Below are 15,433 nucleotides of genomic sequence, written 5' to 3' on the forward strand. Positions count from 1 at the left end.
CAGAAAGTCCACTTCACCTTATATTCCTAAAAGCCCAGGTATGTATTTAAGGGTAAAAAAGTACATGCATAAGAGGCATGAAAAGACACATAAAGTGCTGTACACCACAGATGAGGAGTGGAGCTGGGATTCCTGGCCAATGGACAACCCTGGGAGCACCCCACTGGAGTGGGTGGGATGCTGAGGGAAGTTTGAACAGAGATCCCCCTCCTTTGGGACAGCCACTGGACCTTGCTTCCCCCAGCAGCTGCCAGGCTGAGGTGGAGAAGCTGTGGATGCACAGGATGAACTCTCCCACAGAGAGAGCAGAGCCAACATCCATCCCTGGCCCATGGCTGACATGCAGAGAGGACCAGGACCCACCACAAGCATAGGCACTCCCAGAGCTACATTTCCCCATGTGCTGTGCTGGTTTGGATCCCCCAGCTCCGAGGTGTGCAGCATCCAGAGAGGAGCACCAGGAGATGCCCAGGAGCCCACAGCCATCTGGCCACAGAGGTCTCCTAGCAGGCTGCAGCACATCCAGCAATGGAATTACCAAGCAGGCATGCAGGCTGCTCCTCCTCGCTGTTTGACCTCCCTTTCCTTCTTTAACACACACACATTCCCTAATGAAAGCTCCCTGGAGTGGCTGGCTGGGCCCCAGCTCCACCAGCTCCCTGCCCAGCCACTCCAGCTAAGCAAACACTGCTGGGGGTGGGAGACCCTGGGGATGGAGAAGCACCATGCCTGGGAGAAGCCCTGCACTCCTCCACCTCTGCTGGCAGGCAGCAGCACAGACAGATCAGAGCTGAATGGAGTTACCAGCATTAAATAAACATGCCTGCCCTCTTTGAAGTTCTGCTTCCCACGAATATGAGTTCATTCCAGGAGGCCTCTTTATGCCCAGCCCCAGGAAGCCACGGGTTACTCATTCTCCATGGAGTTAACTCTTCCCAGGATTCCTCAGCTTCCAGAGAGTTAACTCTTCACAGGATTTCCCAACTTCCACAAGAGCCTCACCAGTCAGTCCAGTATACGAGCACACACCAGTACTACCACAGTGGCACTTGACTGCCTGCATGTCTCTCCAGTTCTCTTTAAGAGGAATTCCCACCAGGAAAGGGAAACTGCCCAACCCCACCACACAGTCCTGCAGGCTCCAGGCTGGCACATGGAGAAGGTTTACTGGAGCTCAAGGAAAGGGCAATTCCTCTGTGGTGATGCATCCTTCAACCCTGCCAAAGAGCAGCACTCTCAGGTCTGGGAGGACCATGCTCAACCCTCCACCACAGCAGGGCTGAGGAGTGAGGAAACACAGGAGGAATTTCACTAGAGAAATTTCATTCCCAGTACTCTGTTCTTTTGGTTTAATCCCACAAAGTGTAAGTCAGAAATTCTTGGACAGGAAAGGGAGCAGACACTCACAAGAGGAAGAAGTAAAACCACAAAGACAAGGCTGATCTCAACTCCCTGGCATTTTTGCATGGTTCATCTAACCCCTGCCAAACTCTGCTCTTGTCCCAAGAGTTGAAAAAAAAGGACAAAGAGAGCAGAAATCTGCCTGAGAGTGAGGGCTGCCTCTGCCTGTGAGTGGGGAGATGTGATTTTTAGGGGGTCACTATTTTTGTACATGAGCAGGAAGTGCACATGGAGCCGATGGGAAAGGGGGAAGCCATCACAGCCAAGGGGGAAGCACAAGTTTCCCAGGATGGCACAATGGGGTGTTGTTTCTGGATAATTGACTGGGCTCTGCTCACTCACAGCTTCAGCCTCTGGCAAGAGGAGGCTGGGGAGGAACAGAGCTGCCTGTGCTGGGGCTGAGGGTCAGACAGAGGCTCCCACTTCTCCTGAGAAGGCAGATTCCACCCTGCTCCTGAAACCTTCCACCCCCAGGTTACTGCCAGGAAAGCTCCCACCAAACACAAACATGTCTTGAGCCACTCGTGCAGCACCTGAGAGGCACCCTGGAGATGCCTGGTGAGATGCCTGACTCAGGGCACCACTGGTTGAGGGCCCCAGTGCTCTGCAGAGCCTGCAGGGCAGCAGCAGGTGAGACACATAAAACCAGCAAGAGAGGGAGAGCCGGGGAACATCAAGGCAAAATGTAGAAATCCAAGATAAAGAGGAATCATCTTCAGCCAACGGGAGCCCAAAGCTCAGCTTGCACAGAGGTCATGTGAGATAACCTCAGGCAATCCACTGAGACCAGTCCTGTAGCCCTGAGCACAGACCTGGCCCCTGTCAGGGACACAGGGCAGCACCAGCCTGACAAGGCAGCATGAGCTGACCCAGGACTTCCAAAAGGAACGCTCTTGTCAGAGAAATACCTTTCCTAAGCAATCCTCCAGCTCTGGCAGAGAGATTGTTCTCCTGCCCCTCATTTCATTGACAAACACATGCAGGGCTTACCAGCCAGCAAATGCCAAAGGGATGTGTTTGGGGACAGTGACAGCCCCCCTGAGCCCAAACACAACTGTGATGTCAGAAAGCATGAGATGTCTGAGAATCAAATCAGCCACTGCTCAGGCCTTTGCAAGGCAGCAAGTTCCCCAGCACTGCTCCTACACAACAATCACAGCCCTAGTAGGAACAAGGCAGGTCCAACCTGCTTTGTCCATGTTCCCAGCAAAGGCAGACCAAGAAAACTGTCCAAAGTACAAAGAGGCGCAGTCCTGCAGCTTCATAGTTCTCCTTATTTCAGGCCCCCTGAGAAAAACTGCATAGGAAAATGTGGTTCAAAGGCGCAGGAAAAACTTCAAGGAAAATTCCTGGAGAGGAGCAGACCTCAGCAATGTTGTACAGCACCATCCCCCACCAGAGCCATCACCCTGGCCATCTCTATGGATAGCTGCTCCTCAGCAGCTGGTGCCAGGCTGTTTTCAGTGCTTTAGGTCTGATCACCTGTACCTTTACCACGCGTGAAGCAGCACAAAAACCAGACAGGGCACCCAGGTGTCCTTGCTGCCAGTCTCTGCCTGCTTTGTTGCTCTTTGAGAGCTGAGTGGAGGAGAAAGACAGCTAAGCAACAACGTGGGCCTTACCTTTTGTACCAGGGGGCTGCAGATTATCTCCAGTCAGCGAACACCAGCCTACGGGAAAGATGTCCCGGGAATCATATCGGCACCAGTAATCGAAGGCACCTCTCCAGCCATCAAATGTTATCAGGACCTCAGAACCTCTCACCTCCCCAATGGTGGCCGGGCAGATGAAGTGAGGGTTCTTCCTGTCCACTGCCTCCAGCTTCATACCTGTCTTGAAGAAGTTTTGGGAAGGAGATGGTGGTTCCTACAAGAAGAAGTGGAATATATGCTCAAAGGGGGTATGGCAGCGCCTCCCTACACCAGGGCTGTGCCCTCTCCAGCAAACTCACCTCCACAAGCAGCTGAAGGGAGTCAGTGGGCTGGATTTGAACCCCAATAGGTGTGCACACACTGGCTGGGATACACAGCCACTGCCCTTTAATCAAGAGGCAGCAAAATTCACTACTCACTGCTCTGCCTTTGGCTGGCTGCTGAACCAAACCCAGGGAGTGGGACATTTCAGGGCTGTGCTGACGTTCCCACCTTGCATTCCTCACTTTGAGCAGCACCTGCAGCCCCAGTGGAAAACCAGTTCCTGCCTCAAGCTCTAGTGCTGAAGCCCAAGGCACTTCCTTGGCAGACTTCTGGCTACATCTTGACATTGCTGTGACACAGCTGGAGAGGACACAGGTCTGTCCTAGAGCAGCCCCGAGGCAGAGCTGTGCAATGTCACCTCCTACGGGAGCAGCACATCTCTTACGAAACACCAGCTCTGAGTCTGGTGCTCTGCAGTGAAGGGACCACTGCCAGAAGGGTCACTGCACAAACAGTGAAATACCTTGTGAAAAATCCGGACAGGAGCCATCTCTGCTCCATTCAGAGTCTTCAGAAGGAACATGGGCCAGGAGGAGGCATTCAGCCGGAAGCCTGAGGGGAGGGAAGCAGAGATGGAGACTTTTAGACTGTGGGGGTTGATGGATCTGGCAGCACATGCCTGCTTTAATGGGAACTCACACAATTGTGATCTCATACCACCCTCCTCCCAAGCTGGAGTCAGGTGGGACTTTATCCAGATATTCTGCATGCAAAGCATTTGTGTTATTGAAAAGAAACATCTGGAAACAGCTGTCTGACTGCAATATCCACTTATCCTAACAATCCCATTGACCCACTGACCATCCAGGCAGAGCACTTTGTGCAGCATCAGTGCTGCCAGCTCCAGTGATCCTGCTGCAGGGGAGACATGAATCAGCAAGTGCACACTCAGGCTATGGAATTCCTGCCTGAACAGGGAATCACAGCTTCTGGGTGGCCTCCTTCACCTCCAGTGAGAGCTGCACGCAAGCTAATCTGAAGAAACAGAGGCTGTGACTCGGCTGGGAAACAGATTTAACCATTATAGGGAAGGATGTCAGGTTTTGGCTCAACACCTGCTGTGAAAAAAGTGGAAAAATAACAGGAGAGGGCTGATGGGAAGAAAAAAAGCAGTTTCACATGCTCTGAAGCATGCGGCACTGACTATGACTATACAACAGCAGAAGGCTCTGGGTATCACAAAATATCTTCTTTGCTAAACATGCACCTTCCTACATAGGGAATTTCTGCTGCTCAAGTGTGTTTGGTCTGTGTTTGAGGGGTTTTGAATGTAATCCTGGCACTGGACCTGTTGTAGCAAGAACATGGCAAACTTTGCCAAGGTTGCAGTGCTCAGCACAGGTCACCCTGCCAGCCCTGAGCTCTGTCAGATCAGCTTGGAAACCAACCCAAGCAGCCACAACTGCAGGGGATGGGAGAGCTCAGCTCTCAGAGTGGCAAAGAAAATGTTTTATGTGAATCATAAAATATCCTGAGCTGGAAGGGACCCACCAGGATGATCCAGTGCCACCCTTGTCCCTGCCCAGACCCCCACCAACCCCAGCCTGTCATCCCTGGTGTCCAAAGGCTCCTGGAGCTCTGGCAGCCTCGGGGCCGTGCCCATTCCCTTGGGAGCCTGGGCAGTGCCCAGCACCTCTGGGGGAAGAACCTTTCCCTGCTCTGCAGCCTGAGCCTGCCCTGGCCCAGCTCCAGCTGTGCCCTGGCTGCTGTCACTGGAATTATCTGTGTAAAGAAAGAGCAGCAGCAGATGTGTGCACATGGAAAATATGATAGGAAACAGAAAATCTTTGCTGGGTTTTCTAGGCCCTTGAACTCTGCAGGCAGGAAGCACAACTGCAGCACTAGCTCAGTTACCTGCCTTCATGCTGGGTATGAAATCATCCAGTTCCACACCCTGCCATGGGCAAGGACACCTTCCACTCTCCCAGGCTGCTCCAAGCCCCATCCAACCTGGCCCTGAACACTCCCAGGGATGGGGCTGCCACAACTCCTCTGGGCAACCTGTGCCAGTGCCTCACCATCCTCACAGGGAAGAATTTTTTCCTAATATCTCACATCACCGTGCTCTCTTCTCTGGCACAGGGTTAAGTAGGTTAAGTAGAGCCGGGCACAGGGAGCAGCACTCCCGGACCTGTTCCCGGCACTGCCAGGGCCGTTTTACCTGCGCTTCGTGCCCTCTGCTGGCCACGCCCGGCCTCGGCACCGCAGCCGGGACAGGCCTTCGGGAGACATGGGCAGCAGAAACACTGAGTGCTTTGGGCTGGAAGGGACTTCAAAGCTCATCTCAACCACTGCCGTGGGCAGGCAGATCTTCCACTAGACCAGGTTGTTCTAAGCCCTGTCCAGCCTGGCCTTGGAGATATTATTTGGGGATATGCTAATTGAGAGAGAGATTTATGAAGACACTAGGATTGTTGGGCAGCATAACACAAAAGCAGGTTAATTTTGAAGGGAAGAATCAGCAAATCAGTTCGTCACTGGGCCAGCATCAAAGAAAAAGGGAAGTGTGTGTTTAACAGAAGACTGGAAGAAGTGTTAGACTGTCCAGGCTGTTTATAACATTGTAGCCAACTAAAATTAAATAAATATGAACTATTTCAAGTATCCCTTCACATGTGACAGGACTTTAGTCACTGTGAACCTTTTCAGACACTATGTTTCTCGTCCAGGTAACCTGGTATAGAATCCTAGAATCACAAGGTAGGTTGGGTTGGAAGGGACCTTAAAGATCAAGCAGTTTCACTCCTCTGCCATGGACCAGTCACCTTCCTCTATCCCAGGTTATTCCAAGCCCTGTCCAATCTGGGCTTGAACACTTTGAGGGATGGGACAGCCACAACTTCTCTGATCAACAATCCAGAACTTGAGCTGCAACCAGGGCAAGCAGCTCACCTTGGTGCAGAGACCTCTTTGATCTACAGTGTAAAGGATCTCCCTGTCCATGTGTCTGTGTGGAAATACAGACCTGGTGTGGTTCATGTATCTTATGTCTACTCTGGAGAAGGCAGGGGCAGACCAATGGGCCTCTGTCCCAAGCACAGATCTATAAAAACCCCCGAGCTTTCCCCACCATCAATTTGACCCTTGCTGGCCAGCTCACCCAGTGGAGGCTGCAGCATGCCTCCATTCTTCTCACAGTTCCCAATGGGCTGGATCTCAGCAGAGTCCACCAGCCTCCAGAAGTCGTTCTTGTTGTCGCTGCCGTCGAGGCGCAGGCGCAGGCGGGCGCCCGTCAGCCCCACCACGGTGGCGATGCACGTGGACGTGGTGTTCCGGGGGTCCTGGGCCTCCAGCTTCATACTGATCTTGAACTCGTTTGCAGGTGGAGTGTAGGACTGAAAAGAGTGGAACAGGGGCCAGTCAGAGCCAGGATTGCCAATGCCTGCAGCAGCTCAGGCACAAAGCTCCAGCACTAGGAGCAGCCGAATGGAGTCTGCTGAAGGCTGATGGCTCCTCCAGGCACAGCACAGAACAGGCACCACAGAGAACCCAGCCAGCCCTGGCAGGTCTGTAACAGACCCCCATCCTTACATCCTGCATCATCTAGGCAGCTAAAGCCTGTTCTATTGGAATCCCAGAATCATTCATGCTGGAAAACACCTCTAAGATCATTGACTCCAGCTGTTCCCACAGTACTGCCAAGCCCACCAGTAACCCATTACCCCTAAGCACCACAACTACAGGTTTTTTGAACACTTGCAGGGATGGAGTCTCCACCAGTGCTCTGGACAGGCATTTCCTTGGCCTGGTCACCCTTTCAGTGAAGAAATTTTCCTGATACACAACCTAACCCTCCCCTGACGCAAGTTGAAGCTGTTTCTGCTTATCCTGTCCCTTGTTCCCTGAGAGTAGAGCCTGACCCCCCCGGCTGTCCCCTCCTGTCAGGGAGTTGTGCACAGCCACAAGGTCCCCCCTGAGCCTCCTTTTCTCCAGGCAGAGCTCCTTTCTCAGCTCCCTCAGCCACTTCTGGAGCTCCATTCCCTTCCCCAGCTCCATTCCCTGATCTGGACATGCTCCAAGCCCCTTGATGTGAGGGGCCCAAAATGATCCCAGGATCTGAGGTGCAGCCTCACCAGTGCTCAGCACAGGGGATTAACCCTCTCCTGGGAAGACTGACCCAGCCAATCCCAGACCCACACAGACACTCATGCTCTCCTCTGCCTGGGCCCAGGTGTCCCACACTGATTCACTCCTGCACCTCCTGTACCCAGCACAAGCACCTCTGGGCTCAGTATCTGCTGCCCAAGGGCTGCTATTCTATCAAAACAATTGGGTAAATTCTGCTGAAAATCTCCTGACTGAGCAGGATCCACCAAAAGCTAGATCCCAGCCTACCCAGGACATTTCCTCCCAAGGCCCATGCTTGACAGAGTAACAGCATACTTGTGTTCCCAACACTCACATCTGACAGGAAAATTAGTGCTACTCTAAATGTATCTTTTTAATCTTTGCTTCAGCACTTGCATTTCTGTTAAGTCTCCAATATCCTTAAGTATCTTCCTCCCAAACCAGGGGCCTATCCCAGGCACAGAACTCTGGGGTCCCCAGTGAACCACAGCCCTTGACTTCTCTTGTATTCACCCTCTTACCTGCTTGAAACAATGGGCAGGAGCTGGGATGGCACATGTCTCTTTCAGGTACTTCTCCCAGGTGAAATGGCCTGAGAAGTAAAAACAGAAGGATTCATATAGGAACGGATGAGTAAAATTCTCAGCAAAAGAACTGGGCAGACTCCTAAGCCAGCAATTCTGCACTTCTCACAGAGGAGGTGCTCACAGGCAGCATGTTTTCACCAAGAACCTCCGATGCTTGTGAGCACGGAAGATTTACAACTGTAACTGACAGGCAGAACAAAGCACAGCGCTGCCTTCGGCATCCTCCCGCCTCAGCACTGCCGGGAAGGGGCTGCACAGAGTCAGGATAACAACCTACAACTTAATGGAAAACACCCAGCACAGATGGGAGTCTGTGGAGGCTTCCAGACAACTGTCCCTTAAAAACCATTCATTAAACACATCACTCAGTCTGGGAATTGCAAACAGTCACCGTGGGCTACGAGCAGCACAGCTTGGGGGTTGGAATGAGATTATCTTTAAGGTCATTTCCAATCCAAGCCATTCTGTGATCCCATGATTCTAAATCATGGATTTAGAACAGGAACCTGCTTTGTGGTGACTGGATTGTCCCCCTGGTCCAGCACACACACAGCCCACCCCATGGCTAGGGATCAGCCCAACCCCAGCAATAAGTGGCCAGGTCAGCAATTAATTTCCTGAAGTGCCATGAAGTCCACAGGAAAGGTGAGATGGGAGCAGGAATCTTCCAAACAGGGATTTACTGAGCTCACTACCTCACACCTGACATCAAACCCCCTTCCACCAAGTGCTGCTGCCAGGGGAAGCTCATTTCATCCTTGCCTGCACCTTCCTCATGTACAGCAGGAAGGGTAAAAGCAGTATGCCACCCAGGGAAACCTGTTATTAAATGAGGAATTAAAAGCTCCTGTGATCCGAGCAAATCATGACTTCTGCCATTTAAACCGAGCAGCTGGGAGAGGAACCTTCCAGCATGACATTCACTTGTATTCATCCAAGCAGCTCCCGGGAGACCACTGTTTTCAAGGCATTTCAAGAGCATTGGTGGCAGCACAATTAAAGTCAGCCACTGCTTCCCCGAGTCACGGCAAGTTCTTAATCAGTCTATTTTCAAAACAAAAGCTACATTAAGAGCCATTTTAGCTACTGCAGCACACACCACACCTCTGAAAATTGAGGCAGTAAGGTCAGCACACATTGCTTCAGTGCTGCCTCGTGCACAGAGGAGCTTTCATAATCTACAAGCTTCAAATAAATGCAAGGAACGCTGCTGTCTCACCACCTCCCATGCAGATGACTAGCACACTGTTAAAAATGGGGAAAATGAACAGAAAAAATACAGTTTCATTGCCACACTGGCTGAGTATGGCTGTTTCCAGACTGACAGCAGTCTCCATGCCCCTGAGTACTCAGCTCCATCCACTGGCACATATTTTCCTTTCAGCCACAGTCTCACACTGAGTGAATGAAGAAATTCAGTGAGTTACTGCAATGGTGCTCTCACAAAACCAAAATCCTTTTGCTTTAATTGAAGATACAATTTTATATTTGGTTCTGTCAATGAAACTCTTTGTATGAATAATGTGGAGTAAACACCCAGGCAAAGCAAAGCCAAGCACTCCTGGCCAGGAAATGCCTTGTGCATCTCACTCCTTAACTCTGGCAGCTGAACAGGGCTCATCTCAGACCAGGGTGGCCCTTCAGAGGTGCCCAGGTGACAGTACTGGGTCAGCAGTGCCAGTCTTAGCCCCAGGCCCTGAGACAGAAGCTTGAACAGGATCAGCTGTGCTTGACAATCTTATTAAAAAAACCCAAAGCCTCCCCTCAGCTGGTCTCGATCCATCACCCTTAAAAGTTGTCATGGTTTTAATCTTTCCACTTTTCACTCCCTCCACAGCAAGCCAGGCCATGCTGCTCCCTGCAGCAGCTCACCCCACAGCAGAGATCCATGCTGCACAACCCCAGTGGGAGCAGAGAATTTCTGAGACAGCTGCAGGCCTCTAAAAATAGCGTTTGGACATGGAACTTATTTGAGATTAATTCTAAAGCCTGCTGGGATTCAACCACTGTATAAAGACACACACAGCACTAGAACTGCAGCTTCTCTAGGACCTGAGGGAACAGCATGAAGCTGGGCCAGGGCAGGCTCAGGCTGCAGAGCAGGGAAAGGTTCTTCCCCCAGAGGTGCTGGGCACTGCCCAGGCTCCCCAGGGAATGGGCACGGCCCCGAGGCTGCCAGAGCTCCAGGAGCCTTTGGACACCAGGGGTGACAGGCTGGGGTTGGTGGGGGTCTGGGCAGGGGCAGGGGTGGCACTGGATCATCCTGGTGGGTCCCCTCCAGCTCAGGCTGTTCTGTGATTTTCTGATTCCTGTGACTAATGGTTCTGGTTATTTACCTTGCGAAGCAAAGCAGGAGCAGCAGAAAGACTTCTAATAAAAGACAGAGCTGATACAGCAGTGTTCAGCCTTTCCTCCCTCCCTCTCTGTTCACCACCAGTCATCCCCTTACACACAGATGGCACAGGTAGAACCTACACTTCTGTTTCAAGATTACCCTCAAATCAAGGTAGAGACTGCAGACTGCAGCTGGAAGCTGCCACCACACCCTTAGCATGAGAGGAAACTTCAGGCCCTTGTCCCAAGTCCCTCTCTGCCTCTCTCCAGCACACTGGATCTTCTTCACAGGAAGAACTGAGAGAAAGACACTTAAATGAGAAACACCCTGTTTTTGCAATTACATCTGTGAGCCAAACAAAAGCCAAGGACTGGGAACTCGTGTGACTCCCTGTGACTTGGCTGTGGAAATGCCACTGGGGTGACTGTCTGTCACTTGTGCTTGCCTTGGGAAAGCTCCTTGTCGTGTGCTCATGCCAAAGGCAGATATTACTTCCAGACAGAGAGTCAGAGTTGGGCTCTGATGTCTTAACCTTCAAAAATATTTACTCCAAACGAAACACTCCACGCACCCAAGGGGTCAAACTGCAGTAGTTGTGAACAATGCAGCTCTGCACCCTCATGTTTTGATTCTCTTCATGTTGCATTTAACATTGATCCTTTGCCCAGAATTTAAATGAAGATGGAGTTTCTGTTTATATCTTTAACTGAAGTCTGGTTTGGACTCCATTAGCATTTTGGCTCCCTAGGGGTCATCAATCCAACTGAAACAATACATGTGTGTCTCAGGTCACATCTGTGAAGGAGAACGCGCCTTGCCCAGATCAAGGCATCCCATTAAAGTCTGCAGCCCATATGTGTGCCTGCTAAGGAGCACCAAGGCAGCACATGAAAGCAGCACAGTTTGAGCCAGTTCAGTATGAAAATGAGCAGAGCATTGTCTATCCAAGGTGACAGTGGCAGTCTCCGATGTGTGAGCATGGCCTCCCGAGGGGTCAGCTCTCCCACAGGCACAGCTCCTGCCTGTGCCACCCTGCCCCTTCCCAGGCACTCTGCTGAGCCATCAATCCAGCTACGTGTGCTCCATCGGTAACAAGAGCCCCACTGCTCAGTAAAATGTGACAATGTGCCAGTCAAAACTAACAGCTCTGAAACACCAGGGTGCTGTCTGGTCTGTCCTGCTCTCCTCAGAGGTGTGCCAATGCAGATTTGAGCCAGAATCCTTCCAGCCTGGATTACAGGGTGCTCCGTGCCAGAAAAATGCTGCACTTTTACCCTCTCACTGTGCAGAATCACAGAATGGTTTGGGCTGGAAGGGACCTTAAAACCCATTCCTTTCCACTGCCTGCCATGGGCAGGGACACCTTCCACTGTCCCAGGTTACTCCAAACTCTGTCCAACCCAACTTTGGACACTTCCAGGGGCAGCCACAGCTTCTCTGGGCCAGGGCCTCCCCACCCGAACAAGGAAGAATTTCTTCTCAATATCCCCTCTAACCCTGCTGTCTGACTGTATGATGTCATTCCCATGGTCCTGTCACTTCAGACCCTTGTCCAAAGTCCCTCTTCAGCTCTCCTGGAGCCCCTTTGAGGCACTGGAAGAGGTTCTATGGTGTCCTCAGACCCTTCTCTTCTCCAGGCCCAAATCCCACAAGGATGGGGCCCCAAGCTTTGAGCAGTGATGAGCTGTTCAGAGTTCCTTGCAGGTGATTGCCAATCCTCACTGCTGCACCATGCACTTGTCAAAAAAAATCTTTAGAAATCATAAAAGGGAGAAGGGAGGGTGAAAAAAAGCTGGGAGGAAGAAGGGACTTCTCTTACCTTGGTACTGGGAGGGAGACTCTGACGGGCGGCTGTACTTGTGCTTTTTACCATCTTTCCAGTCTATGGCTGAGACAAGAAACAGAGCATTTGTGTCAGGGAAAGGAGCCAGATACACCCTTCCACACTATCTGTTTTACAGGCACTTCAGAGGAGAGCAGTGACTTCCCTATCATGACCCAAATAACATGAATGATTTGCCTCTATCTCTGGGGTGTGCTCCCTCCCTCCCCACAGCTCATCCAGCTACCTGACAGGAGGCATCTACATTTGCACCTCATTCCCTGTTTAATTCCCACCAGCCACTGTTCTCCTTCAGTGACAAGCAATAACAAAGAACAGCAAACTGCTAGAGCTCCATCATTTTAGCTCTGAGAAGAAGGACTTGAGAGTAACAAACTTAACAGCCACTAAAAATGGCTCATGTGAATCTCTGGTGCAGAATGGCTCTTTATGTACCAGCTCCAGGTGATTCCACACAAGCAACCCCAACCCTTTGTGGTGATGGGAGAGGACTTCTCTGAAAATCTGCACAAGTGCCCTCTCCACACACACCACCAGGTTTCCTTGCATCCCTTGCAGCTCTGAAGAGAGCACAGCAAAGCAGCACCAGCTCAGCAGAGCAGCTCACCTGAGCTATCTTTGCTTATGACAGCTTTGGGTCTCAGAGCTCCAAAAAAAAATTAAAGTTCTCAAGACAGGTCTGCAAAGTGATAGAGCAAGAATTGGGGAATGCTCATCCCAGCCTCCAGCAGCCTGCAGCCCAAAGGAGGGATGAAAAATCCCTGTGCCAAGGCAGAGTTCACCCTGAGCTCCTCGACCTGCTGCTGCCAGGCCGGGCACCCTGGGAGTGCTGCTACACTCCAGTTCCTTTATTTTACAGACCATTCTTAGGGCTATTGTAGACAGCAGCTCAGTAGGGCCCTACAAAATGTGCCTTTCCCCCATGAAAAGTAGTTCCCTGTGAAAGGAAAAGTTTTGAAACCTTCTGACATGTAGCTGGAAGATGCAGGCTAAGAGCTGCTTCTAAAGTGGCCTGGGGTGTCACAACGTGACTGGAATTGCTTTGGGACCATTATTTTTGCAATCTTCTCTTCTTGACATGCTCTTTTCAGCACAATGGACAGGACAGCATGTAGGTTTTATTGCCCTGGAAAGTGATAGATCAAGAAGTGGGGGATGCCCACCCTTCCTCCAACAGCCTCCAGCTCAACAGAGGGATGCCAGATCAGCATCCCTTAAATGAACACGAGGGACATATGGAGTGTGGTCACAGCGTCACTAGACATGGGCCAGACAAAGAGCCTCCTTGGAGAGACATAAATGAATGAAAAGGATTGAAGGACACCCTTCCTAATAAATGCATTACCATGAGGCACAGTATTGTGCCATCCCCCTAAGAAAGCAAGAATAAAGGACATAAAGTATTTAAGTCAGAAGCAAAAGAGCCCCCTGGGTGGGAAAGGCTCCCCTCAGTGCTGCAGGACCACTCTTAACAGCATCCATGCACTCAAAGGAGCTTCTCACCATACTCTGCAGGTGAAGGTACATTTTGTTCTTAACCTTTAACATGCAAAAATCCTCATTAAGCAGGATACAAAAGCAGTAGAGAGAGAGAGAGAGAAACAAGAATTTTTTTTCAGACAAATAAAGAAACAGAGGAAGTTCAATGCATTATTAAAAAAGCAGGTAAGTAGGACAGAAACCCACATGTGCACGGTGCAGGTGTTGCCTCTGCAGCCCACAGCCTGGCATTCTGAGCACAGGTCACAGAGGCAGGCTGGCTGGGGGCTCCAGGAGCACAGAGAACAAGCTGTGAGTGAGGCTGAATCCAGCCAGCCCGGGCCTCAGCCACGCTGCTGACTAATCAACCGGCCTCCTTTATTGCCAAGCCCTCCAGCTGCCTCGCAGCAGGGTCTCCCCATTCCCTGCTTTCCTTCATTTATTTTCACTTCATTAAAGGACAAGCAGTGTTAGGAAGAGGATAATGCTGCTGTAAGATGAACCACGACAGAAGCAAAGGAGACATTAAAAAAAAAAAAATAAAGGGAGGAGAGAAATCGAGCATAGAAATCTCCTGCAATAAACCTTGGGAGTGCAGAGCAGATGTGAACAAAGAGCTGTGGAGGATGCTCCATCCTCTCGCTTCTCCCTTCCCCCCTCCTCAGGAGCGCATGTGATGAGATCACTCCAGTCAAAGGCACATGCATGGCACAGCACTAAAGGAAATCAATAGTTTTGTTAAGCACGAGAAGCCAGAGCAGCTCAGCTGCAGGCAGCCTGCTTGGCTTCACCCCTTTTCGTTGGGGATGCAGGACCCAGGAAGCACGTGCTGCATTGAGGGGACTCGGTGGCAGGGTAACCTCCTGACAGATTTCCTCTCCACAAGGTAGGCTGGTCTCTGGTTTCATGCCTCATTAGAGGGGAGAGGCCTGTGCCAGCACAGGCAGTTTGCCTCACGCTGGGAGCTCTGCCAGATGGTGCTGTGGGTTCTGCAGGGCACCCTCGCTGCCGTCACTGTGCCCCACGAGCTGCAGGGATAGCCCTAAAAGGACTCTCCTCTTCCTGTCACGGGGCTGGACGGATGAACTGCTCTCTGCACACTGACTGAGAAACACACAACTCTGTTTTGGGCTTCCAACCACATCCCCTGGGCTCCCGCCCCACTGCCAGCCCCTCCAGGCCACATCAGCTCACTGCAGGGCCCTTGGCTGTGCCCAGCATCACTGCTCACCTTTCTGAGGGCCTGGTTTCCGCATTCTACCACCTGCTGCTGTCCTGATCCTGGGACTGGGTTGCTCTTACAGAACTGAAGATGCCTAGGACGAAAGAAATAATGATGAGAAAATTCCCCATTCTAGAGCACACAGTCATCTGCACCATGAACTCATCACACAGTGTGGGGAAACACATGGGCTTGCACAGAACACACACGATTCATTTCACCCCCTGAAAACTACAAGACTTTCTCCAGTTTGAGGACAACATCAAATTCATGGCAGCAGGAGCAGCATAAATAAGCAAAAGGAGCACATGCCTGTCTCTGTGCTCACCCTACTGCAGGTCCAGGGCGTGTGTGTGGAAGGAGAAGCTGCTCCCCCTCACTGAAAAAGGGGAGCAGAGCTGGAATTTATGAAAGAAAACACATGGAAACATAATGTTAACTCTGGAAAACAGCACAGCAATCCCCAGGCTTGCCACTTACAATTCAAATTGCTCACAGCAGTTTCTGGGGAATAAGGATGAG

At 51.3% G+C, this 15,433-nt stretch overlaps 1 protein-coding gene across 9 annotated transcripts in view; it reads right to left on the bottom strand.

Moving 5' to 3' along the window:
• SCMH1 (Scm polycomb group protein homolog 1) overlaps positions 1–15,433 on the bottom strand; it is a 67,329-nt gene that overhangs the window by 33,492 nt on the left and 18,404 nt on the right. For 6 of the 9 annotated variants that reach the window (XM_066335312.1, XM_066335315.1, XM_066335310.1 and 3 more), the window contains 6 exons: positions 14,921–15,005; positions 12,187–12,255; positions 7,967–8,037; positions 6,478–6,712; positions 3,841–3,929; positions 3,024–3,267 (listed from right to left, as the gene is read on the bottom strand). In XM_066335312.1, coding sequence (XP_066191409.1) covers positions 3,024–3,267; positions 3,841–3,929; positions 6,478–6,712; positions 7,967–8,037; positions 12,187–12,255; positions 14,921–14,945 — 733 coding nt within the window. In that variant the 5' untranslated portion in view covers positions 14,946–15,005. The remainder of the gene's footprint in view (positions 1–3,023; positions 3,268–3,840; positions 3,930–6,477; positions 6,713–7,966; positions 8,038–12,186; positions 12,256–14,920; positions 15,006–15,433) is intronic. The other 3 variants (XM_066335314.1, XM_066335313.1, XM_066335316.1) reach the window with 2 other exon arrangements.

This window comes from Sylvia atricapilla, chromosome 24, assembly GCF_009819655.1.
Source record: "Sylvia atricapilla isolate bSylAtr1 chromosome 24, bSylAtr1.pri, whole genome shotgun sequence".
NCBI lineage: Eukaryota > Metazoa > Chordata > Aves > Passeriformes > Sylviidae > Sylvia > Sylvia atricapilla.